The 26,760-nt window shown below is 31.0% G+C and overlaps 1 protein-coding gene across 3 annotated transcripts in view; it reads left to right on the top strand.

Moving 5' to 3' along the window:
• Nucleotides 1-26,760, top strand: part of LOC129222817 (uncharacterized) — a 47,609-nt gene that overhangs the window by 11,728 nt on the left and 9,121 nt on the right. For 2 of the 3 annotated variants that reach the window (XM_054857387.1, XM_054857371.1), the window contains exons 2-5: nucleotides 9,439-9,597; nucleotides 17,029-17,157; nucleotides 22,455-22,547; nucleotides 25,517-25,683. In XM_054857387.1, the coding sequence (XP_054713362.1) occupies nucleotides 9,466-9,597; nucleotides 17,029-17,157; nucleotides 22,455-22,547; nucleotides 25,517-25,683 (521 nt within the window). In that variant the 5' untranslated portion in view covers nucleotides 9,439-9,465. Of the gene's footprint in view, nucleotides 1-9,379; nucleotides 9,598-17,028; nucleotides 17,158-22,454; nucleotides 22,548-25,516; nucleotides 25,684-26,760 lie in introns of those variants that run through there. The other variant, XM_054857380.1, reaches the window with a different exon arrangement.

Raw genomic sequence — 26,760 nt, 5'->3', positions numbered from 1 at the left:
CTTTTTTTTAAGCACAGTAACATTTCAGTTCTCAATGTTTAAATTTGGTAATGTGAAGTTAAGAAATGGGCTAAAACAGTTTGAGAGGTGTTATCAAGAGTCTAAAATAATTGGTATGTTCATCTTTTCCAAAACGCGAAATATCAGTTTTGAAACGCATCCCTCGTGTAAGTTGAGATTCGATTGCATGTGAATTTGGCATTGATACCGAAAGCTTTTTGCTTACGGGCAAAGTTTGCATGAAACGGAAAAAAATCGTTTCTTTCTTTCTAAAGTCATGCTCTATTCACGGCGAATATTGGAAAAATGTGAAAGTTTCTATCAGGGTTCGTACGCCCTTGAAAAACCTTGAAAAGTGCTTGAAAAAAAAAAGTTCATTTTCAAGTGCTTGAAAACCTTGAAAAAGTTTCTTAGTGCTTAAATTCTCTCAAAAATCAACGAATTGTGCTTAGAAGTTTTAAAAAAGTATTTCACCAATGCAATTTTCTGAACATGTGTTCAGTATGCACCATCGCGAAAAAATGTTTCCGTGTTTGGGATTTCAATCCTTTTGCATCTTGTAAATATTTTGATGTTTTTTACAACCGAAAGATATTTTGACATATGGTACCTTAGATTAGTTTATTTTTTGTTTAATTTCATTAATTAACAAAGAAATTAATTTGGAAAACATGACAACATTGAACTTACTCGGGTTTCGCGGAAAATTGCTCTTGTGTTTGAAATTTCAATCTTTTTGCATCCTGCAAACATTTAAATATTTTGGCTAATCAAATGTTAGTTTCGCATATGCTACCTTAGATTAGTATATGTTTTGTTTAATTTTAATAAAAAACAAATAAATTTATTTCATGGGAAACATGCCACGTCGAACGAACTCAGACTTTGCGAAAAATTGCTTCTCGTGTTTGAAATTTCAATCTTTTTGCATCTTGCAAATATTTAAATATATTCACTAATCGGATGTTATTTTCATGTTTGCTACCGTAGATTAGCATATTTTATGTTTAATTTCAGTAAAATATAAGTTTATTTTATAGGAAACATGACAACATTAAACTTAATTCGCGAAAATTTGCTTCCTTTGTTTGAGATTTCAATCCTTTTGCATTTTGTAAATATTTTTATATTTTTGGCAATTAGTAGTTATTTTGACACTGCTACATCAGATTAGCTTATTTTATTTTTTATTTTAATAACTAAAGAGTTAAAGAATTAATTACCTTGGTATTGTTTAATTATTTGCTTATTTATTTTTGCAATTATGAATGATTATCTGTACCTAGTTTTTGGTCATAACAGATTCTTTAAAAAAAATTTAAATTTCAGCAGTTGAGCACCTAACAAATTAACTTAAAGTTTGTATTTTAAATATAAAGTTGATTTATATAATTTTATTTATAAGTACATCATTTTTTATGTCTGCTAAAATAAATAAGGTGTATAACAGGGGTGGTTGTGTTATGATTATTCACTTGAAATCCAGTAGTGTTCGTTTTTATGCTTTTACCTCCCTATATCTCCAATTTTCCCCTTTTCCTCAAATGTTCAAAATTACTACTTTATTAAGGTTGTGGGTACTTGGAGCTTACTGAAAGAGGCTTTAATCAGCAAAGGGGTAGATAGCTTAAGGAGGGTCATTCATCTTCATTTCGATCTAATAAATTGACCAGTACCAGCCTAGCTAGGCCCAGTGCCTGTTGCTGGTTATCAACAGGCACTGGGCATGGTATTTCTATGCAGAATATTTTGACTTAATAAACTATTTTATGAATTGTATGCATAGCAAAAGTTATTGTTGTACATATGTATAGTCAAGTAATAGGGGTCTTAGTTTTAAAAATTATTCCCCCCCCCCCCTCGCCCCATTTTGCTCTTTGAAACTTTCAGATAATTTTTTATGAACTCCCAAATCACAATTACATCTGAATATTGTTGCCTTTCTAAATTTAAATTCTAATTTCAACAATAACCCATTTTTTCCCAAAATAAAACTACTTTTGTCATAATATATGTCAATTTCTTGTGAATCTTTTCGATTTCGAAATATGGCTCTGTAAATCTGAACTTGCACATTTATTGTCTATTGCAAGTTAATCAATGAAAGCTGAATAGGCTCAAGTTTGCATTCAGAGTATTTATCACTGCTTAAGCTGCTTTTGTATATTTTGAGGTGTAGAGACTGGGCTATGGACTTTCATAAACTTTTCTTACTTCCTAATTTTTAAATTTACTCGAGGACAGTTGAAATGCCTTATTGGCTGAACAGCTAATAAATACATACGAATAATTGATTTGCATACTTATAAATGATTTGCAAACCTAATATTTTTAGAACTTAATAGTGCAAACTGAAATAACTTTCTGGGTAGTGTTCTTGTCCTAACCGCCCTTATATTGTAATAAACAACTGTATAGATATTGGAAATAAATGTTGAAACCGGGGGGGGGGGGGGGGAGTGACTTCAAAAACTCCTCTCTGGCAATGCCATTGAACTTGGGTATTTTAGTTTCTTCCCATAAAAGTTAAAAGCACTTATGAAAGGTTTTTTTTTTTTTAAGTATTAATTTGCTGATTCTAGAAAATATACAAACCTCTGACTGCTGCAACCTTTGAAAAACCTCAAAATTAAACCTCTTGGTATCTGCTTCTCTTTATAACCAAACTTTTCAAGCATTTTGAGAAAAACTTTCAACGCAGTAGATCTTTCATCAAAGCGTCTCTCGTTGTAGAAAAAGCAATTTTGTTTTCCTATACTTTTTTGTATTATTGCCTTATTTCTATGTGTTTGTAGTAAATGAAATCTGCATACAATATTTTTAGTACAAATTTATGATATTGCCTTGAAAACAAAATTTTTTACCTTGAAAAGTACTTGAAAAGTGCTTGAATTTTTTTCTGCCTAAAGGGTATGAACCCTGTCTATGCCAAACAAACTAATGGCGTCAAACAGATAGTACGTATGGTGTCAAAATAATATGTCAGAGGTCAACTCGTATTTTTCAGTCTTACGAATCTGATTGGTGCAAGTTTTACTCGTGTAAGACTTGCACTAGTCACATTCGTTTGAAAAAAGTTTTTTTTTTTTTGAAACTTTATTCAAAAGTAGTTTTTAGAAATCGCTACAAACTACTTTTTTTTGTAGCGAACTACTTGTTACTCTACTTTTTTTTAAAAGTAGTGCGCTACACTACAAACTACTAAAAAATGTAGCTACTACAGTAGCGTCGCTACTTGTAGCGCGCTACTTCCAACCACTGAGCCATCTCCTATCCATTGAAAAAAGAATCATCAAAATCGGTTCACTAGGTGAGACGCTGTGAGTGGACAAACAAAAAAAAAAACATTCATACGGTATGAACTGATAACTGCCTCCTTTTTGAAGTCAGTTTAAAAGGGGAAGGAACTTCTGTTCTTTTGTTTAGTTTTGGACTGGTTCATTTAGCAAATGTATTTGAATAAGTTATATTTTTGCTCAGTAATATTTTGTACTATCTACTGCTTAGTAAATAAGTAATCAGTCATGTGTGAAAATGCGATAACAGAAGCTAAAAGTGTGTAAGAAATGAAGGTTTTTAATCCCTAGCATTTTACATTGATTAACATCAATTTTGTGTCTTATCATTTTAGAAGAAAATTTTGTGCAAATAAGTGAAAGTTTTAGTCTTTAAAAATCTGTTTTATTGTTAACTATTGAGTAAAAAATGTATTTGATTTTTTTTTCTTTTTTTTACTTAGGAAATGAGTCCTGTGTCCAGAATTCATAGAAAAATAATAGTCACTACAGATGTGTTTTGAAAAAGGCTCAATTTATTTTTCTGTTATTTGAAATCATTACGTACTTTTTATCTTCGGATTGTTTTGGCAATGTTGAAAATTTTGAAAGCTTTGTTGAGCTCATGTTTTGACTCAGGTTGTGAAAGCATTAATCTGTACATATTTTTATAACATCCTTGTATTTTTTACCCTTTTTATCGATCATTGCAATAATTCAAATTATGTACATTAAAGAATAAAGCTTTGTTATTCTTGTTACAATCATGTCTGTTTATGTAGCAGAAAAATTTCTTTATTTTTTCTAAACATTGTGTGTTTTTATCAAAAGAAACTTCAAATGTTTATGTGAATAATTTTGAACTTGTGAAATCAATTGTAATATAACATTGTATTGTTTTGTTTAAGTTTTATATTATAGCAAAGAGAAATACTGTATTAATAAATCAGGGCTCTATTTAAAGCTGTTTTGGATTCCAAAACAACCTCAACAAAAGTTTTAATCCCCAAAAAACATTTGTTTAGAATTATTTTACTTACTACATACATAGATTACAGTCAATCGAAAAACTCAAGGGTGATGGGAGAGGTGCAGATCCCCTGGACCCTCTCCTTGTGTGTGCCACTGACTTGTACTAAATATTTTCATCAATTCAGTACAAGTCAGCGTGTTGTTGTTGATTGTTTTTTCCTGTTTAAGTTTCAAAAATGAATGACAAAAATTCAGTCTAGGTCACTCCCCGTCACCGTCGAGTTGCTCCCCGTTCAATAACATGTTCAATAACATTGCTCCCCGTTCAATAACCAGGGTTCGTACGGGTTATGGAAATCCTGGAAAGTCATGGGAAAAAAATAAGCAAATTTCAGACCTGGAAAAGTCATGAAAAATTGAAATTTTCAGTCTAAGTCATGGAAATTTATTTTCAGTCATGGAAAAATGTTCTGAGAAAAAGTAACAGTAGCTAAAAAAAGCATTAGAAATCTTGAGTGATTTAGTATTGCACCATGAAAGCTATTTAAACTGGAAAATTGAACGATCTCAAAAAACATTGCATCCAAGTTCGTTTCCATCACTCCTAAATCTTTATTTTAAAATTTATCAGAGTTTATCTCAATTTGTTGAAGGTTTTGGATAATCTTTACTCATTCCCCTATTTCTGTATTTACTCAGGCGATAAAATACAGAAATAAGGGAATTCTAATGCTCAAAAACAGTAGTACCCAATATACAGCTGGCAAAACTAATCCATGCAACCCACTAGAACATTCATTGTCATTATTCAAACATGTTCTGGAATTTCTGAACCTATTAATTTATATGCATTTGAAAATGTACAAATAAGTAAACAAGTACATTTAAATCAAAAGATTTATTTATTATGAAATGTTTTTATTTTTATTTTTTTAAAATAAATATCTGGTTTAGAAACATGAATTTACTTGAATGTGGCTTTATTTTAAAGAACCAAAAAATTGTCAAGTTGACACTAAAAACAACTTTTGAAGCAAATTTATTGAAACTTAGTTGTGTTTCATTCAACTTTTCCCAATCATTATCATTCTGCCTGTTTATAAAAAAAATAGTCGACATTTAAGCATCATTCACTGTAGTTTTACTTAACTTAAACTTATGTGATGAAAACGGGTAAGAATTATTCAGTTTTTTAGGTGTACCCTCATATTTTTTCAATCAGGTAGTAGCATTCACATAGCAAGTTTTGCTAATGCTCATTTCCAAAAAAAAAAAAAAAAAAAGGCAAGTTTGATATTAAATAGTACTATTCTCTTCATAAGGTCATGAAAATTTTCATGAAGTCATGAAAAAGTCCTGGAAAAGTCATGGAATTTTTTCATCCAAATAGAGTATGAACCCTGAATAACATGAACGGGGAGCAACTGTTTTCCGAGTCCACTATTGACTATGCACCTGTCTTTCTAATTCTGTAGCAGCGCTTTTTTGTGTGCATGTAGCTCTTTTCAGGATTGTAGAATATGGGTCAGTTTTTCCCCAAGTTACTGCAATTGATACCGATAAACAAATTCTACGAAAGAAAATTCCCCTGGCTCGAAAATATTACTGGAGTAAAGTAGTATTGAAGAAGTTCATGTTGTAACTTTTATGCTAATTGTGGCATTCCTAAATTTTCAATCTTCTAATTTGCTAAATTCTGTTTTTATAGTTAAAGTTGAGTTCCACTAATCCAAGCCTTGTTCTTTAGAGGTAGAGAGACGTTCTACCATTCTGTTTTGAGCTAGTCCATTTTGCATCAAAACAGTGATATTTACAATACATTTTTTAAACTAATCTTTATTTAAGAATATTTGTGCTTGCTATTATTATTTAATGTCCCAATTTTTTTAGATGCATTTAAAACTGAATTTTTCTCCTCCATTTTATTGTGTAGTCGGTATCGTTCAAGTTTTCAGTAATCTGAGTTGATGTCTGATCTGATTAACTTGGATTACCTAGACTCCACTATTAAATTTTCTTAGAGTTACGTAGAGAAATACGGGTATTTAACAAAAAACCCACACTTGTGGAAAATAACTTTGTATTTTAGCTCAGCATACTTCGTACTGTCGACTGTTTGGAAAATAATGAGAAATATAAAAAACCAATAGCATATGTTAAAAGACTGCTACTCAATATTAGAAGTGCTGTAAAGTAATGTATATCCACCTTTCTATACTCAAGCAAAAGTATGCTTATGGTTTTTTTTTTTTTTTTTTTTTTTTTTTTTGCACAATCTTTCTACAACCTGCACAATAATCTTTTTTTTTTTCTTTTCAACTAATTTTTAAATTTGTTTACATTTTTTTTTTAAATTAAAAGTTTGATTTATAGTGACTCGATAATTAAATCAACTTGTGGTAAAATTAAACCATGAGGAAGCCATTTCTGACAAATAATTGGTTGCTAAAAAACTGATATTATTTTTAAACAATATTTTATTAAAAGTTGGTTTATAACTGTTTTACAAGTGCTGCTGAATGAAATGGATCTAACTTATGTTTAACCAAAAAAAAAAAAAAACATACAGCATTTTCTTGTCTTTGACCTATCACATAAATAAGTTTGTCAAAATAATTTTCCTATGTGCCAACACTGCAACATTCATCCTACAAAGTGATTAAGGAATAATTCATGTGATGAAAGTATACAATCATGGAGAAATATGTACTACAGTTTTGGGAAGTGTAGGAAGTACAGGAAATCTGAGTCACTCATAACCATAACTGAAACACTCATAAACAAAGAAGATGATTTTCTTTCCACTTTTTGACAATGCCATAAGATCATGTATGGGAAAAAGCAATTTTCTTGCATTGTGGTTTTGCCACACTGGTGGAAGGTATAGATGTTCTGAAACTTAATAAAGCTAATTGTTTTTATGACATGACTGAAAACGACATTGTAGAATGTCTAAAGATGAGAACACCCAAGTGACCATGAAGCTGTAACTTGTTCCATCAAAGAAATTGATGGAAAGACATGAAATGAAGATGAGGATGGTAGTAAAAAATTTGTTGAGAACCTACAAGGGCAACCAAAATCAGAAAATCTCTTGTCTTGAGGTTTGGATTTCAACACAGAAGTGTTTTTGAGGATTCTCACGCACAGTGTAGGTATGAAAGATTTATCAATATTTTGAGAAAAAGTGGACAACTTTGAAAGCTTTTTTAAAATTATTCTATTTTAGCAATTTGCTAAATGCATTTGAATGAATTGTAACTTTTTACATCCATAATTTGAAAAGCAAATGTTATACGTAGAAAAATTAAAAGTTTTTGTTTCTTGGTACTCTTTGTTTATTGTATCTTCAGCAAAGTGATCAGGTTGCATATATCAATAATTTTTTCAATTGGGACATTTATTTTTCACAGAAACGAGTTTTTCAGATAGAATGGACAATATTTTTATCAAATCCAAAAAGAGCACTGAAAACTTTCAGTAACTGGAATGAAATCTTCTCATCAACCCCAATGAATTACTGTTTATCTTATCAAAAAACTAGTTAGCAGATGCAGGTTGCAAAGTTTGGTTGTTTACTTACAGTTCCATTTATGTTTGACAAGATTTCATACATTACTGACAAAAAGTCATGGAAATTTTTTTTACACGAATAAAGCTTATTTGGCTTAAATGGTTCAATACATGCTGAAGTAAAAAAAAAAGACTTAGATGAGATAGAGCCAAGAAAGTGAACATTGTGAAATGTAGTTGCAATAATCTGTCTGAACTCTGAATTTTGTCAAATTTTATCAAGATAATGCAGGGATGTGCCAGCTGCGCCAATCACCGATCCTGCACCAAACTGCTCCAAAAGACTACTAAATGGCTTTTCTGAGCCAAAATCCTACAAACTTATGCCAAAAGTGCAATTTTGCATTTAATTTTGCAGTTCCTTCAGCATATTTGGCAGTTTTTGCAAATTATCATCAAGTTTATGCATTTGGAGCTTGTTTAAACGATTTTTTCGACTTAGTCCCGATTTTTTACGTATTTCAAAATCTGATTGCATCCGCTTTTCAAAAACTTGAATGTACTAATCTCAAACTTTTTGTGTTGGAATTATTTTTCAATGGAGGTTATTTCCTTAAATATAAGTTAGGGGACCTGGGGCCCGTATAAAAAATTAAATTTTGTATTTTTTGACTCATTTTAATTTTTACTTCAAACTCTCAATATCTTAACTCTGCATCCGATTTCGAACATTTTTGCAATTGGAAGTATACATCTATGACTAACGGATGCGAAAATAAAGGTCTTGCAGGTTAAAACGGAACACCCTGTATATAATGTGTATGAGAACATACTTTTTGCCGCACCAATTACACTATTTTCGTGCTCCAATTTTCTACAAAACAAACTTCTTGGGGAGCCAAACTGCTCCAAATTCACTATTTTCCTGAGCCAAGCTGCTCCAAAGTCTCTATTTTCCTGTGCCTGAGATTGTTCCAAAAGTGGGTTTCAGCTAGCACATCCCTGATAATGAAATGATCTCAAGTAAGCCTTGTACAAAATGCTATCATGTCCAAATCTATCAGAAAAACCACTCATTAGTTTGGAGTTGTTTGGTTGGAAACATTTGTTTGGAGTCTTTAAAAATTATGATTTGATTCTGTCATATTGTATCATTAACCTCATAAGTATAGATTTGTGAATATGGAAAGAACTTTTTGATACTTACAATTAAAAAAGTATGTATATTTTGAATTTTAACGTATGTTTATACAATCTGTTTTTGATTTTCTTTTTTGTGGTCTTTTTTTTTTCTTTGTATTTCATGAAATTAATTTAAATATTTTCCCTGATTTTCTAAAATAATTTTATTTTGTAATGATAAATTATTTAAAATATATCATGCCTTATGCTTTCTTAGTTTCAACATTTCTTCAGTTATATGTTGAAATTTTGTGTTATATGAATAGTTTATGCTTGATTTTAAGAATTAAGGACCCTGAAAAATATTCATAAAATTAAGATTTTGTTATGTATATTATCATTGTTTCAATAAAAGGGGTTTTAGGCATGGTAAGCCGTTCATAAATTAGATGCTCTTAAAATCCAGTGTTATCTGCAATATTGAATTCAAAATTAATAAATTGTGTGTAATTGTTTTAAACAGTTTGTAATAATACTTAAATTTTGTATCTTAAAGGTTCTCTTTAAAGTTTGGGTGCGTTTTATGGATACTTCAGAAATTTTAAAATATATCAAGCATTTTTATTGTAACACATTGTCTACAGCATATTATTATCCTTCATGGAGTAAAGAAGACATTACAAATGCATTCAAATCAGCTAAGCTTTGTGAACAAGTATGTATTTTGACATTGCTAATGCTAAATTCTTTTGTTTTCTGTCATTGTTTTAAAAATACTTTTCAGATGAAGTTCAGTTTTAAAGTCATTGTTGTTTATCTTATTATTTTTTAACACATTGACTTCTCATTACAAAATTATTTTTATGTTTTTATGCTTTAATTATTTTTATGTTCATTCATTATTTTCTGGTTTTTAGTTATGTTTTTGTTGGTGCATCTATTAAATAAAGCAGTTAGATTTGTTTAAGTTATAAACTAACCGAGGCCAAAGAAAAAAAACAGCTTGGGCAGCCAATATGTTGGTGTTGATTACTAACGCTGTATTTAGAACAAGATTGGCATAATAGTGTTGCATGCTTAGATTCTAACAGACACCAATTGAATTCTTTTTAAACTGAAAGTGAAATGGGAGTTTTTCACAAATCCACATAGATTATGTTCATTTGCAGTGCTGAAAGTATTTTTTTGAGGAGTGACACTGAATTACTGGATTAAGGCATGGTTGCACCTGTTACAGTTATCTTCCCCACTGAGAATATACTGTTCCATTTAATGGTAGTGTGTGTCATAAGTCTGAAATTGCCATGGCTAAAAGCATATTGCATATCAATTACAGTTCTTGCTTGGCCACTTAACTCACCAAATCTTTAACATTCCTTCAAGCAAAAATAAAAATGTGTAGTGAATAAATTTCTCACTGTCTTACTGTCCAACCTCAGATTGTATGGAATTAGCATCTAATTAAGACGAGTCTGTCTGAATGAGGGGGAAAAGTAAAAATTTGATGCATATATTCCTCTCATTTGAATGAGACTGTTTAATTTAGAGGCAGGGTTCATACGCTCTGAGAAAACCTGGAATTGTCAGGGAATTTTACAATTTTGGCCTTTTTTTCCAATTTTTTCCCAGAGAATTTTGTACCATGAGATCTAATGTTTGTTTTCATCGATGTTTCCTGAAATTTTTTTTTAATTTTGAGGCAAAATTACACTAGCAATTAAAAAGTGGCGACCCAAAAACAGAGATGAGATTTTTCCGACTTTTGCCGGAATTCTGACTTTTTCTGTTGGCTTTTAAAACCTTTCCTCCCTTCCCCCCCCCCCCCTCTTTCAAGCCTTATTTTTCTCAAAACTCTGGAAAATACGATTTTTTAAAATGTTCAGGCCTTTCTTTTTCATTTCATTTTTTCCCCTCGAATCTTCATCCTCTGCGATATCTGCCAAAGACGTATGTTTTGGAATCATGCCAATGATGTCAAACACATGTTGCGCCGAAAGTTGCTTGCCTCGTTTGAGATTTCAATCTTTTTGCATTCTGCAAGTATTTCGATTATTTTTATGTTGGGTAGTTTTTTACTATATGCTACCTTATATCTGCTTATTTTATTCATAATTTCAATAATATTTTTATTTCTTTAATTTATTTTAGAAAAAATGCAAAGTCAATCAAAAAACGTGGCTTAGCAGCATCAGTCTCGAATTTATTGAAATTTGGCATGGTTACTTTTTTGTGTATTTATGAAAATGTAAAAAATATTTAGGGTAAATCTCAAATGGTTTAAACTTTACAGCATATTAAAATTTTGAGATTTTATGATTAAATGAGGCAGCTGCAAGTTGTTCTTTTGATTCCGAAATCGTATTAGGAAGTTTTTTAAAACAAATTTTGGGTTCCAATGTAAGGGAAAAGATAACCAATCGTTTATATACAAATATATTTATTTATTTTCAATTCTTATTATGAAAAGTATGTTCTACCACATAAAGAAATTTTAGATTTTTCACTCTGTTGTAAATTTTTACTTTACAAACAAACCCTAATTTTAAAATTTATGTTCTCACCCCCCAACCCTTTGTTCAATGACTCAGGGGTTAGAATTTGGTGCCTCTTTTTCAAAATGTAAATTTATTTAGGAATAAACACTCTTGCAAGAAATGGTACAATGCATCAAAGTGTACAAAATTATTACTTATACTTAACTAAATACGTATTACCTTTAAAACTGGTAAGTTAGCCAATTTTTGTTGAATTTTTGAATATCATGGCTTCCAGGTTCTATTTTGATATGGTTTCGGATATCATCCCTTTCACAATATTTTTTTGGATATTATAGCCCAGTCAATGAAGGTAAAAAAATAGGCTTTGTCGCAACTAATTTAGGGAAAGCTGAATTTTTGCAGGATGTTAGCACACCAAGTATACACTAAAAAAGCACTAAGTCCCGACCCCCACCCCCTCTTGCTTTCCTCCCCACCCCCTCCGAAACATTGCAAGAGCAATACTATGATTATACGCTTTTCATGTCGCAACAAAGAAGGGGAAAGCTTTTTTTGCAGGATGTTTTTTTTAGTGTATACTTTAAGCACTAAGTCTGACCCCCCCCCCCCTCTTGCTTCCTCCCCCACCCCTTCCGAAACACTGCAAGAGCAGTACTATGATTATACGCTTTTCGAGTCACAAAAAATAAGGGGAAAGCTGTTTTTTTGGCAGGATGTTAGTACTTAAACTATACACTAAAAACTCAAAGTCCCGACCCGCTCTTGCTTCCACCTCTAGTTCCCCCCCCCCCCCCCAACCCTTCCGAAACATTGCAAGAGCAGTACTATGATTATACACTTACAACTTAAAAATTAATGATGTTACCGGGGAGTTCTTTTTTTTATTTCATTCCTGACAATATTATAAACCAGTGGTGCCTAACCTACGGCACGCGGGACGCATCCAGCCCGCAAAGCTGATCCGTGTGGCCCGTTTTTTTAAAACGTTACGACTCGAAGAGTGAGATTAATGACAATGTTACAAATTAGGAGCCAAATATATAGAAATAGGTTTCTGAAAAACAGGTTGTATTTAACAAAATAAGCATCAAGAAATGATAACAACAATTATTGATTTGAAATTTTTTTTCCTTATCCGTATTTTTCCATTTCATTTAGAAAAGAGTAAAATATTTTGAAATTTTATATGTGCTCTAGCCCTCGAGAACGATTTTACTAGTATCTGCGGCTCTCGGGAAGAAAATGTTGGGGACCACTCTTACAAACAGATAATATTACATACAATTTTTATGTTAATAGCTCAGTTTCACCATTTTAATATCTTAATCATATAGAGAAAACTCACTGCAAAAAGTAACTTCAGCAAATTATAGATTTTTATCTATACGTCTTGGGAAGGAAGGTTTGGACAAAATTTATGGGTAATAATGTAATGACAGTCATTTAGTTGAACTGGAGCAACAATATAATGACATTCACTTTAAGTTTTACTACCATTGTACAATTTTTTGTCACCAAAGTTTAATTCGTTTATGTCGCCGATAGTAGTCTTCAAAATAATGTCAATGTTTGGCTAACTATTTAAGTCTTGCATTAAATAAATCAGGAATACAGTAAAACCTGTCACACACACACAAGTTGACCAGACTTGTAAGTTAACCACCTGTCTAAGTTGACTGCTTATTTCAGGTACAGAATTAGTCCTATATCATATGAATTATCCTTTATAAGTTGACCACCTGTTTAAGTTGAGCACTAATATAGTGCAGCGCAAGAGGTCAACTTTCACAGGTTTCACTGTAGTATGTTTCAACTGATTATTTCCTCGCAGTGGATATTATTAATGTTTAATAATACTTTTTTTATTATTTTTTAGTCTTTTATAAGGGGTCATCTTCCAATATTTCGTTGGTTTGGTCCAAAAATATTGTTGCAGTACATTCCACTACAGTGTCGACACACTGACGTGCAATCGAATGAAGCTTTACGACAGATACAGTTTGTAACTCATAATGTTTTACAATTGCAAGATATTAGTTGGAGAAGTTGACTTAGAGCAGAGGTAATCGCCATGAGCTTAGGAAGCAGTCTGTTGCTTGAAGTAAATTGACAACCCGACTCTTCTGGGGGAAGTTTAAAACCTAACCAAGTTTGAATCTAATGGTAAACGCTAAAAAGATGTTAATTGGCGGCATCTGAAGTTGGTGAAAGTTTTGCTAAATCAAAATTTGACTTTACGAGACATTTTTGCTATTACTTGCTTATACATAAAATTTTATTAATACTTGGTTAAGTTTTAAACTTCCAGCAGAAGAATGGGGTTGGCAATATAGTACTTCAAGCAACTGACTGACACCTAAGCCCATGACAATGACCTCTGCTCCAAATGCACTTCTCCTGTTAATAATCTTGCAATTGTAATATATTGTGTGTTACAAACTGTAACTGTCGTAAAGCTGGGGTCGATTGCACGTCTATTTGTGGACACTAGTGGAATGCACTGTAACAATATTTTTGTACCAAACATTATTCTGTAGACTATCAGCGACACAAACGAATTATAAACTTTTGTAACAAAACATTGCATTTTCGTTGTAACACCTTAAAGTGAACATAATTACATTAATGCTCCATTTCAACTAAATGACTATTGCAGATCATCATTGTATTATTTTCTATAAGTTTTGCTCAAACATTTCTTCCCAAGACATAATGATAAAAAGCTGTTGTTTGTTGAACTTATTTTTGTAGTGAGTTTTCTGTATGTAATTAAGTTAGTAAAACGGTGAAACTTAGTTATCTACATAAAAAGTGTATGTAACATAATTTGTTTACAACAGTGGTCCCCAATCTTTTCCTTCCCATAAGGGCCCCAGATCATACTAAAATTGTTCTCGCGGGCTGGAGCACATATAAAATTTCAAAATGTTTTACTCTTTTCTAAATGACATGGGAAAATACGAAAAAGGAAGGAAAGTTGCAAACAAATTTTTCTTATCATTACTTGATGCTTCTTTTGTTAAATGCAACCTGTTTTTCATAAACCAATTTCTAAATATTTGGCTCCAAATTTAGAACAATGTCATTAATAGTACTCTTTGAGTTGTAATATAGGTTGGGCACCACTGGTTTCTCATACTGTTAGGAGTGAAATAGAAAAAGAAACTCCTCAGTAACATGATTAATTTTTGAGCTGTAAGAGTATAATCATAATAGTGCTCTTGCAATGTTTCGGAGGGGTTGGGGGGGAGCTAGAGGGGGGGGTCACGACTTTGTATTTCTTAGTGTTTAATTTAAGTACTAACATCCTGCAAAGAATCAGCTTTATCTTAGTTGCTACATGAAAAGCAAATAATCATAGTACTGTGCTTGCAATGTTTTGGAGGGGGTGGGGAGACAACCAAAGGGGGTTGGGGGGTCGGGACTTTGTGTATTTTTAGTGTATACTTTATGTGCTAACATCCTGAAAAAATTCATTTTTCCCTAAATTAGTTGCAACACAAAAAACGAATAATCATAGTACTGCTCTTGAAATGTTTCGGAGGGGGTGGGGAGAAAAGCAAGATGGGTGGGGGTCGGGACTTTGTGTTTTTTTAGTGTATACTTTATGTGCTAACATCCTGCAAAAATTCAGCTTTCCCTAAATTAGTTGCGACACGAAACCTTTATTGACTGGGCTATTATCTCTTTTACGAATTTTTTTTGAACTTTCCTCCTTTTTGCTCTTTGACCACTCTCATCCCTGCAAAAAAAAAAAAACTTGTGCAGTCGCCATTTTTTGTCCTTAATAGTTCTCAAGAAAAAAAATTCCTCGGGTGAACATGAATTATGCATAAACTCAACAGGGGAGAAAACAATTTACTGCTTCTGAAGCACAAGCCTGAGGATTAGAAGATCAAAACCGTTTTTGATGGGAAAATCTTTTCAGCAACATGTGAAACGTAGTCACCATTTTTGGTCAAAAATGGAAGTAGACACGATGCTTAAGTGCCTAAGTTTCAAAAAACGAAGCAGAATTGGATGTTTTCTTTCACTGCTGACTAATAAAAGAAACGCAAAAATTTGCTGCATTTTTTTTTTTTTTTTTTAAGTTTGAAATATGTAATTTTCTTGAGAAATGAAAAATTATAGTTTTAAAACTTAAGTCTTATCTTCATTGCCTTGGGCGCAAATGTGCTAAATAACTTTTTAACTGAATTGTAGTTTCATGAAGATTTATTAATTTTAAATTGTTTTCATGCTACTATTTGAAAAAAATATTTCTTAATTTTTTTGCCGTAGCCGCCATATTTGGTCATTCCTAAGATAGAAGTGCAGGACTTTTAAGTGCCTAGGTTTCTGAAAATGGCATTGGATGTTTCTTGCAAATGCAAACTATTGAAAACAAAGCAAAATGTGCCTTTTTTTTTGTGGATAATTCGTAATTATTTTCTGGAAAAATGCAAAATTTTAACTTCAGAACATTTGTTTTATTCTCATTGATTTAGACTCTTATGTGCTGAAAATTCTCTGACGATTTTGTCTTAGGATTATTAATTATTTGTAACTACTTTTATGCTGCAAATTCAAAAATCTTAATATCTTAAATGCTTCACTTAGTTTGCCATATTTGGTCACTTGCAAGATGGAAGTAGACTAAATTTCCAAAAACAGAATTAAATGTTTATCTCAATGTAAACTAATGAAACAAAGACAAAATGCACAATAAATTATGAATTTTTAAAAATTAATTATTTTCTATAAAAGAAAAATTTTAATTTTAATGTAAGCATCTTTTAATATGCGAAAGAAAGAAAAACTGATGATCATTGGCCTATGATCGGCAGATGTTTGATTTTTCTTATTATGCATTATATGATATGCCGATCGATGCAACAAGTTAATCTTATTTATACTGAAAAATAGCTTTGTATTTTGCTCAATATGTTTTGTGTTATATACTAATAAAAAAATAAAAAGAAATATTACAAACCAACGATTATAGCAAAACTCTAATATTATGGATGACACGTGGTATTGAATAAATGCTAAAATAAGTTGAAAGTACTTTGTTTTCAACAAGCTGTAAACGAATGAAAACAATTTTGAACTAAACGTTAAAAAAACTTAAATTTTGAGAGAACAAAGACAAAAATTTGAAGATTTATTTATTTATTTTTTAATCAAAGAGGCAAAGTTTTAGTTTTTACGCTTTGCTACTTTGAACAATTTTAATTACTTTGAAAATATTGTTATTTAAACTTAATTTTGAATGAAGTGAGTAACCTGGAATTTTCTAAAAAACATCCTGGAAAAGTCGGGGAATTTTTTTTTAACCACAAGTGTATGAGCCTTGAGAGGCTAACGCTAACATACATCTGCAAACATTGAAATCCCTAAAAACTAATAGATATGTCCATTTCCGCCTGTAAACCATATGTTTGCCTTTCCATAAAATCCGTGGTTTGACAGTATGTTAGGGCGATGTATCATGAAATATTGGTGTAGATCTCATAAAATTAATTTGCAAATCAGTGTTTCTCCTGATTTCCTGGTAATCAAGCTTTTACTGTTAAGGATTTTTTAATAACAGTCCTCCATTTTAAAATTCAGTCTTTCTCAGATTACATAATTATAGTTTAAATTTAAGTATATTTTAATATTTTCAGATTTATCAAGATGTGAAAAACAAAACTTTAGTGGCAAATTTAGATGAATTAATTCATTCACTGAGGATTGAGAATTATGAATCAATATGTTTAGAAGATTTAAAATCATCATCTACTTTTCTGATACAGGTAATATTTTATTTGTTCATATCAGATGTGAAATTCTTTTTGATACCTTTTTACTTTCTTCTATATCTAATATATAGAAGAAAGTATTGGATTCATGCAAATTTTCGAATTCGAATTTTGACGGATTCGGATGTTTTGAGGTGTGCTGAGTCCTTTTCGACTATTTTTGGAAAATGTCTCTCTGTCTGTGTGTATGTGTGTCACATCTGTGTGTGACCAGTTTTTTTGTGGCCACTCTGCAGCAAAAACTACCGCTTGAAATTGAACGAAATTTGGCACACATATGTGCCTTTATGAACTTGTGCCCATTGTTTTTTGGAGCAAATTCCTCCTAGGGGAATTGAGTTATAGAACGTTTTTTGTTGTCAATTGTGACTGCTGTATATCAAGAAATAACGAACGGAATCAAACAAAACATTTTTGACAAGTAGCCCTTAGTAGGTATAAGAGCTGATTTTTTATTTTGGTGTCAACAGCTAAAAAGGGGGTAGCGCAATCGCCCATTCTTTTTTTCCATTGTGAGTGCCCTATCTCAAGAATAATGCTACGTTCTGGTTGAAATTTGGAATATATTTGAATCCATACGTAAACAGTCTTTGGTTCAATTTTGACTCCAATCGCTCCAAGAGCTGTTGATTTTTTTTTTTTTTTTTTTTTTTTGCGAATAAAAATAGCTTTATTAATGCAACAATAAGAAAGATAAATCGTAATAGATTGTCGTCTGCATATTTCTCGTGATTTTAATTGTATGGAAATGATCGGAAATATTATCTCAATGATTTAAAATTTTTAACTGTTGCCATCTTATGTTTGTTAATAAATAAAATATTTGTAATTAATTCAAGCAAGGCTTTTAATATAACTTTCAATTTTCGCTCTTTGCTTTGCTTTTACAATAATTCAGACATTGAGATGGTCGTCAAGTTTTTGCATGTGTAATTTTGTTTTTGTTAGGAATATTGCTTCCTCGTCAAGCATGGGGAGGGATCAGAAAAAGGAAAAATATAGAAGAAAGTTTCGTGATGGCCACAACATACTAGTTCCTTTTGTGAAAACTTTTTTTTGCATTAATCTTTTGTTTATACATTTTTTTTTTTTAAATTTTTCAAATCTGTTAAAAGTGTTTTTTATTTATAGTACATTTATGCACTTAAAATAAAATTACTATTTCCGCTTGATTTTTCTTTTTTTTTTTTTTTTTTTCTTTTTTTTTTTTTTTTTTTTTTTTTTGCTGAACAAATTGAATTATGCTATCAGAAAGGGGAACCATTTTTAAAAACTAATGATATTAACAGAATTATGTTCTATGGAAAAATCAAGAACTACTCAAAAGAATTAAAATTAATCATTGTATTTTTGTTATGTAATTCAGACAAAAGTCAGTAGCATCTGAATTAAGTTATGTTATATTTTAAGGAAAAATGTTGCAGAAGGAACAAACTAAAAAATACATTATTTAATAGGAGAAAACATTTCACTCTTCTTCTTTCAAAAATAAAAATAAAAAAAGCCACAATCCCACATTTTTTATGACTTTAGGAAACATTTTGTTGCTTAAATTGAGAGTATAAAATCAATGTTTTGAGACAGCTACAAAATTTCAGTTAATTCTGAGCAATGCCGTAAACAAGTTCAAATTTTGTTCTGAGTAGAACTCAGAAAAAATCCAAATGATACCAAGAGGCAAGTAGGTTTGAAATTCCGCATATTCAGAGCAGAATGTAGTGGTAAGCAGGTTGCACACAAGAGTGTCATGCGAATGCAGCTATTGATGTGCACTGAGGGGCTAAATATACTGATGTACAGGGATTTAGCCTCAGTCTGCCAGAAAACTTGACCTATCCTCAGAAATTCTTGCTGTCCGCATTTAGATAATAATCCTTGTTGAAAAATAACATTTATACAATATTTCCTAATTAATTCTGTGATTACTTTTTATGATTTCCTGTGACTTTTCTCAAAGGTTATTATACTTTTGTAATTCCAAAAATTACTTATCTTTACCTTAAACATTTTTGTAAGTTAATCATAGTAAATACCGTCAGCCCCACTTAATCGGGTAACAGATAAACGAATACCCCGCCTATATGAATAAAACCTTCTGGAACAGAATATTTCCCTATAGTTTCAATGTTAAAGATTCCTGCTTAATCGAATAATTACCTCAGATAATTGAATAATACTGGTCAACTTTTGCCGATACTTTTGCTAGGAAAGCTTTGAATCAATTAAAAATAAATTAAGTGAGAACACTTATTCACGTAAAAATATAAAATAACATTTTCCACCATTGACATGCGTCGGGCGAGAATAACAACATTCACACTCCATCAAAGCAGTTCCATTATTCTGTCAAATTTCTTTCGTCATTGCTATTGCAAAAAGCAATAAGCAGCGTGACAATAATTAAATTAAATAACACTAAGAAATATAAACATTGCAGAAGATAACAAATTGATAAATATTAAATGTAAAACTTGGCAGGCAAAAAGGTAAAAAAAAAGTTAGAAAAGTGTTCTTAAAAGACCTTCAGCAAGCAATCCACTATTGTAGCCTTCTTCAAAAAATAATGTAATGACGAAAAGTGCAAAAACAATAATTTTAATACTTGAGTTGTAAATTCTTCTTTTTCGGCACTAGAGCCTAGGGTAGGCCAAGACAGTCTCAATCAGTTTCCTCCATCCCGCCCTGTCAGAAACAGATTTCCTCCATCCACTGAGGCCAACAGTTTTTAAGTATTGTTAAGAGTTGTAAAATACTATTTTTATAATTTTCATGTGTATACTTTGTAAACCTAATGAATATACTATTTTGTTGATTACTTTGCTTATTTCAAAAACTTGTTATCAATAACATTAATTACTTCCTTCAAAAAGATGTTAGTTAATTATTATTACATTTTAAGAAATATGTTGTCAATCTGGAAAGGTAAAGAAAATTTCCCTGCTTTATCAAATACCCCGCTTAATTGAGTATTATCTCTTTGAACCGACGATATTTGTTTAAGCGGGGCCGACAGTATCTTATGTAACATTTCTTTAATATCTGGTCAAGTGCTTTTTTTTCTCTACAAAAAGTCTTTGCTAGGAAAAAAAAATTCCAAACTATTTCTAGTTTCAGGTTCAGGGTAAGTTGAGGAATGCTGTTGTAGTCATAGTAATAGCAGTAATTGTTGTTTTATTTTTTTAAATGGAGATATTTTAAACTGATATGTGTAACTATTATGATTAATTCTATTTCCTTGTGGTAGAGCATTAAAAGTTGAAAATATTGAATTTTTGTGTATTCTGGTTCATGTTGAGTTAATAAGCTTAATTGCTTACATATATAATTTGTATTGGGGGTTCCTGCGGTCCTTGAAAAGTCCTTTAGTTTTATTTTGCTCAATAGGGTTCGTGCCAGTAACGAAAATTTTTGTATTGCTGGCGAGAAATTTATGTGAACTCTAGAATTCGTTACTCATAAAAAAACTTGCGTTGCAGCTATTTCACGTTAACCGAATCGCGGGACTCAACTGTATTCATATTTCTGTAAGATAAACCATTGTTATCATGCTAATTTTTTTTTAAAGAATTGTTTTCACATATTCAATTTCTGTTAGCAGTTGCTTTTATTCTGAACTAGCATCAATAAAATACATGTTTTTTGTTGTTGTTGCTTTCTTATGACACTCTTTTATTAAAAATGAGTTCTAATTTATTTGCAGTCAACAATATGGAGAGTTTGAATCGGGAATTCAGCATTTCCTGCATTTTTTTAATAGTTGGCTTTTTACTGTAATTAAAACTTTTAATGATGGTCAGTTAATCTATAATTGTATACGAATGTATCCGTATCTGTTTCTTCATTTTTTAGTTAAAAGAGTTAGACCAAAATCTCTCTTATTAAACTTTAATGTACATTAACTCTTCCAGAAGTTACTGTAATGGAAGAAAACAGTGATAAATTGCACTACTAAGTGACTTTTTTTTTTCCAGTTTTTCATGAAATTGTGAAAAGAAAAAGATATAATATTTGAAGTATTTAAAATATCTTGCTGGAATTTCTAATTGCCAGATCAGTAGACACCCAGTATAAACCATGAAAAATCAGAGTACAATTGTCTTGAGAAGACAAAACTGTTGGCTAATGAAGAGTTTGAAGACAAGGTTCATACGCTCCTTCAAAACTCCTCCAATACTCTTTCATTTAGGAAAATTTTATGAAGGGCCCTTCAAACTCCTTCATTTTGGTTTTAACTCCTTTTTTAGACCAAGACAACATAATCGTCCTCCATGACAGTAATTTAAAATACTTCGATCAACAACTCAGGGCTTCGTCTCAGGGGCGAAGGTATAAAAGCGATTTTAATGTATTAATTTTATTTTTTTTTCATAAAGATGTGATCTACAAATTGGTTATAGAAGTCATAAAAGTTGAATGTGAAAATATTATTATATGACTAAGACTTCATAAGTGAATTAAAACATGCTTAAATGGTGCTTGGCTATTTTGTCAAGTATTATGATTATTGCTTTTAACTCCGCCACAATTTCAGTAGCAAAAGTCAGTTTGTTCAATACTTAAGTATTAAAAAATACATTAGTAAATGTACTATATTAAGTGATTTTGTTAAAAAAGCAATTGTTTAGTAAATTGCAGTTTTGACATTGTAAAAAGAGTCATCCACAAGGGATGTCATGCCTTGAGGGGAGACGGGCTCATGAAATTGTCACAAGGGAAAGAAAGAGTGCCAAAAAGTGACATCACACAGTTATTGTAACAATATGCTTATGAAAAATAAGACATGTGACAAGGGAAGGAGAAAAGTAAAGTGTGACGAAGGGGAAAGGGGTTCAAATCTTTTGAAAAAAAAAGTAACAAAATTTATAAGGATAGCTCAAAATTACTCCTTCAAAATCTCATTTTACTCCTTCAAAACTCCTTCATTTAATTTGTGAAATTGAATACGAACCCTGGAAGAAAGTTTACAGAATTTCATTGAAATCCAAGCAGTTGAGGTCTGAAAAAAATCAATACCTTTGTTACTGTGGCAAACAATGTAGATAAAGCACAAATAAGCAAATGTTTTATGTACGTTGTTTGCTACTGTTACAGTTGATGTCTGGTTGAATTTACATAGAATTATCTATGAACAAAATAATTTCGTACTATTTTGATACAAACCGGTGAAATATTCATAAGGTATAAAATGTTTATTTGTGATATCTACTTTTATCTGTTTCGTTGTTCACTTTGAACTAAATGTTTTTTTCTGGCAGCATTGAATAATTCTTACTGCATGCTTTTATTTTCAGGCATTGTTTGAAAACCCTTATATTGAAAATGAAACTTTGGAAAATATTTTTTATGAATTGAAAAATGAGGGAACAATATCTGGCGATATTTGTGTAAGTTTCTATCTTAGTTTTATTTAAGTATGGCATGTAAAATAAACTATAAAAATTATATTTGAGTGATAATGATGTGTAAGAATGATAATGAAACAATAAATTTGGTTTATGCGTGAAGAAAATATGACTCATCTGATAAAGCTCAAGACTTGGAAATACTCAAAGGCCAGTGGTGTAGCCTATAAACTGCAAACATCTTGTACACTAAATGCTGCTTGTTCTTCTTTTTTCTAGTCAATAGCTGGTATAAACCTGACAAACTACCCTCATTAAAATTAAGGTTTTTGAAGTTTTAATTTCCTATTCATATTTTCATAAGTTATTGAATTATGTCATCTTTTGTCCACAAGCTTGTATTGTGCGTTATCAGATTCAACAGTTTTATTACTGTAAATACAAAAGCATTACATTTCGCTTGCAGTTCTCTATAACAGTGTTTCTTAATTTCTGTGATCAGTGGAACCCTTTTAAATGCTCACTTTTTTCATGAAACCCTTAGTTTTCTGTCAATAGTTTGCAGTGGCGTAGACAAGGTTCTGTTTGAGAGGGAGCCCAGGTTCTCATTTCAAAGACACTATCACATTAACTATTTGTCGTTAAATTGATAATTAAAGACTTTATTATAGACCATAGTAATTATTGCTAACTGCTAATGTTAATTATTATTTATTATTATAAAACACCTAAACACTCCTATTGAGGAAAAGAAATACTAATGTGTTTTACCTAAAATAGTGTTAATAGTTCACTGAAATTTACAAATAAAAAGTTTTTAAAACTTAAAAACTAAAATGTCTCTTATTTTACGACAATTTTTATAGTTATTTATAAATCCGAGACTTTGACGTCACTGTATGTTATGTTGACTTAAATTGGTACTGTCTTTGGTGATATTAGGGGGTCAGTAGCTTCTTCCAGATTTTTTTCGAAATTGAAGTGTTTAAAAGTGTGAAAGAGGTGCTTTATGACTGATCTTGGAAAAATTTCGAAGTTGAATCTTAAAGGTACACAATTTCAGGTGACAAATAAAATTATTCCTATAATGGGTAATAAAGCTCAGATTAGTATAGGAAAGTAAAAGTAAATTTATTTTTAATTTTGGAAAAGCGTTTTTAGCGATTTTTTAAGTGACAAATTTGAAAGATGAGAATTGAAAACTTGCAAGTCTCGTGGAACCCCTGAGAGAGCTTCGTAGAACCCTGGGGTTCTGCGGAACACCCAGGTGCTCTATAACATCAAACTTTAAATTTCATCCTTATACATTTTTTCTGACAAAAATAAAGTGAAAACTTTGATTCAAATCATTTTTTAAATTCAAGCCTAATAATCTTAAAAAAGCTAAATCTCACTAGCTCTGCTATTTTCTTAGTTAATACAATATTTCTTCTTTATTTTTGCTTTTGTGCCAAAAGTTTATCTTTACTTCACTATACTTATTTGTATGACAGTGAAGTTATAAAAGAAATCAATACTTTTTATTGATGGATGTCTTTGGCAGTTTTTAGAAAGATCGTTTATTCAAAAGAACTATTAGTACTTATTACATATAACAATAACTTAGGCATTTGGGACTGGGAAAAAAACATTTTCAACCTTTGGTTTTGTACGCAGCAAAATAAGAAATTAATTAGGGGTGGAAACGGCTTCTAAACAGGCATTTTTGTTCAAAGTTTAAAATAAGTGATATTATTATTGATATTGTGTGTAGGCCCATTTATTAGAAGAAGTCAGTCCTCTCCCCCCTTAAAAAATTAATGTGTTTACATGTAAGTGGACTTGGTTTTTGGTATAATCTGCATTTAGTATATACCCTTTGCCCCCCCCCTCCCAGGAAAAATTCAAAATGTCAGGCCTGATTGTGTGTGAATAGCATTTCTACCAAGTTTTTTAACTTTTGACTTGATATGAAATTCAGTCATTAAATGATCTGCCAATTCTGCTATGATCTAAAAGTGTCCCGCTTAGAATGAAATGCTTCAGAATCGTTATTTGTGCACCAAACAAGAAATATTTTTATAGATTTATACTATCAATTGAATATCCAGCTCAATATGTAAGAAATAGCTAAAATTTTAAAAATCTGATATATATTTTAAAAACATTTGTTTCATTCAACTCTCATTCGATGTTGTTGTTATTGGCATGTCCCTAATAAACTACTACGGAAAGATTGGTACCATTGCCTCAAAAGGTTGAACTTCTTTATTAACATATAAGACAACACAAGAAAGATTTACAGCACATAGAGAGGAAATAATACCCCGGGCACCAGCGGGAATCGAACCTGCAAGCTCCGGCATAGGAAGCAAAGATTCTACCACAGAGCCACGGAGGCTCCACTCCTTCGATTTTCGTCTTATATAACACTACCCAATTTCTTCAATTTCCCAAATTCTTTCCCCCTATTTTTCTGTATTTATGTAGAACTATGCCATTTGCATTTAATTTCATACAAATCATTTGCACTAAAATTTATTTTGCATTATAACATAATAGGATTTTGGCTTCATAATACTTGAAATGCTATGCTTTTGTATATTTTTATAAACATTATTTTCAAGCTTAGTTATGTTTATTCATGTAATAACTGAAGTTCCATAAATCTCTTTTTAAAAAGAAAATAATAATAATGAATTGAAAAAATCATGCTAACGTAAAAAGGAAAATAGGTTGTACTGATCAAAGAAAAAAGGAAATTGTTTATATTTTTACAAACCTTTGGCAGCTTTCTGAAGTAATTTAAAAACATCAATCTGCACTAAGAAAGGTGTTGTGTGACAATCGGTTTTTGTGGTTATAGTGGAATTGTGTTGTGTATGATAAGTGGTGTTCATATAAATAAAAAAAATAATAATCTTATGCTAAAAAGGTTCAAAAGCATGACCTTTACAGTAAATGGAGGAGATAAGGTTGAAAAAGATAGAAATGCTATTTTCATCTTGACCTTACAAAATTTTCTCTTTCAGAATCTTTATGATCTTGCTGAACTAGATACAACATGTGTTGAGCTAATTGAGGCAACAAAACCCATTAAGTTGAAAAATTCTGAAAGGTCCATTTATTTTGAAATTAAAGCTGAAATGCTGTTGGATTTCCTGTGTAATCGCTTTTGTGAACAGACTACAGAGCAACAGTATGTATTTTGTTTTATTATATGTAGTTCACAAATGAGCAGTATTTGTAATGATCGTTTGATTTTTTTACTGTAAAATATTTTGGGTTAGGTATTATGAAAAATTAGAGTAACTGAAATTATGAATAAATAAAGCTATAACAACTTGTCAACTATTATCATTTTTCCCGTATGAAAGCAATCTACGGAGTTGACTGTTTGGACAGTATGAATTTTCTACTTTTATCACTGCTGAATCTCGCTAAACTGTACAAGATTGATAGTTGTTTTGAAATTTGAGAACTAATATCCTTCTGTACACAGTGGAATGAAGCTTATGTGTAATGTGACTTTCTTCAAGTACATAATTACATATTTTAAGAAATTTAGACCTGCTTGATATATAATGTCTCTTAATAAATAAATGTATTTTCATTTAGTCGTTGATGATAATGCATCAAACATATACTTGATCCTAGCTCTAATTAGTTTATTTGTATTCAAAATTGGATCAGGTTTAAGCTTCAATAAAATCTCTGATTCAACTCATTTCTTTTTTTTTTTTTTTTCCTTTTCTTAAATGCAAAACAAAACGTACATGAACCTATGGGTAGCACAAACATTTTTAACCTTATGCCAAAAAATGTTTGTGTTGAATTAATCTTAGCTGCCAGTTTGTTGACACGCTCGGCTTCTATGAGGTGACATCTAGCTCCAGCTCGGTTATTGACCAGCCCAGACTGATGAGCCCATAATGATCAAAACTACATTCTCTGGATGTCATAAACAGGCTGTCAGCAAGCATATTGCATGCACAATTACTTACTTTTATTCTGCAAAAGACAATAATCAAACTTCTTATATTTTTTGCATGCCTTTAAAAGATTTATTTTTAAAGCCAAGGCTAATGAGAGGCCATGTCAGCCTTTACTGAAACTTGGAGCCCAGCCCTTCAGAAGAGTGGGCTCCGAATCGGAGTAGTATAACTGTAGTTTTCACCAACTAATGCGGCGAACCAACTAACAAAAAACCCACCATGAATCCCGGCGGCCCTTTTGAAAACTATATACATGAACATATACATATTATATATACCCT

The sequence above is a fragment of the Uloborus diversus genome, chromosome 1, assembly GCF_026930045.1.
Source record: "Uloborus diversus isolate 005 chromosome 1, Udiv.v.3.1, whole genome shotgun sequence".
Taxonomy (NCBI): Eukaryota; Metazoa; Arthropoda; class Arachnida; order Araneae; family Uloboridae; genus Uloborus; species Uloborus diversus.
This window is presented reverse-complemented; position numbering and strand designations above follow the sequence as displayed.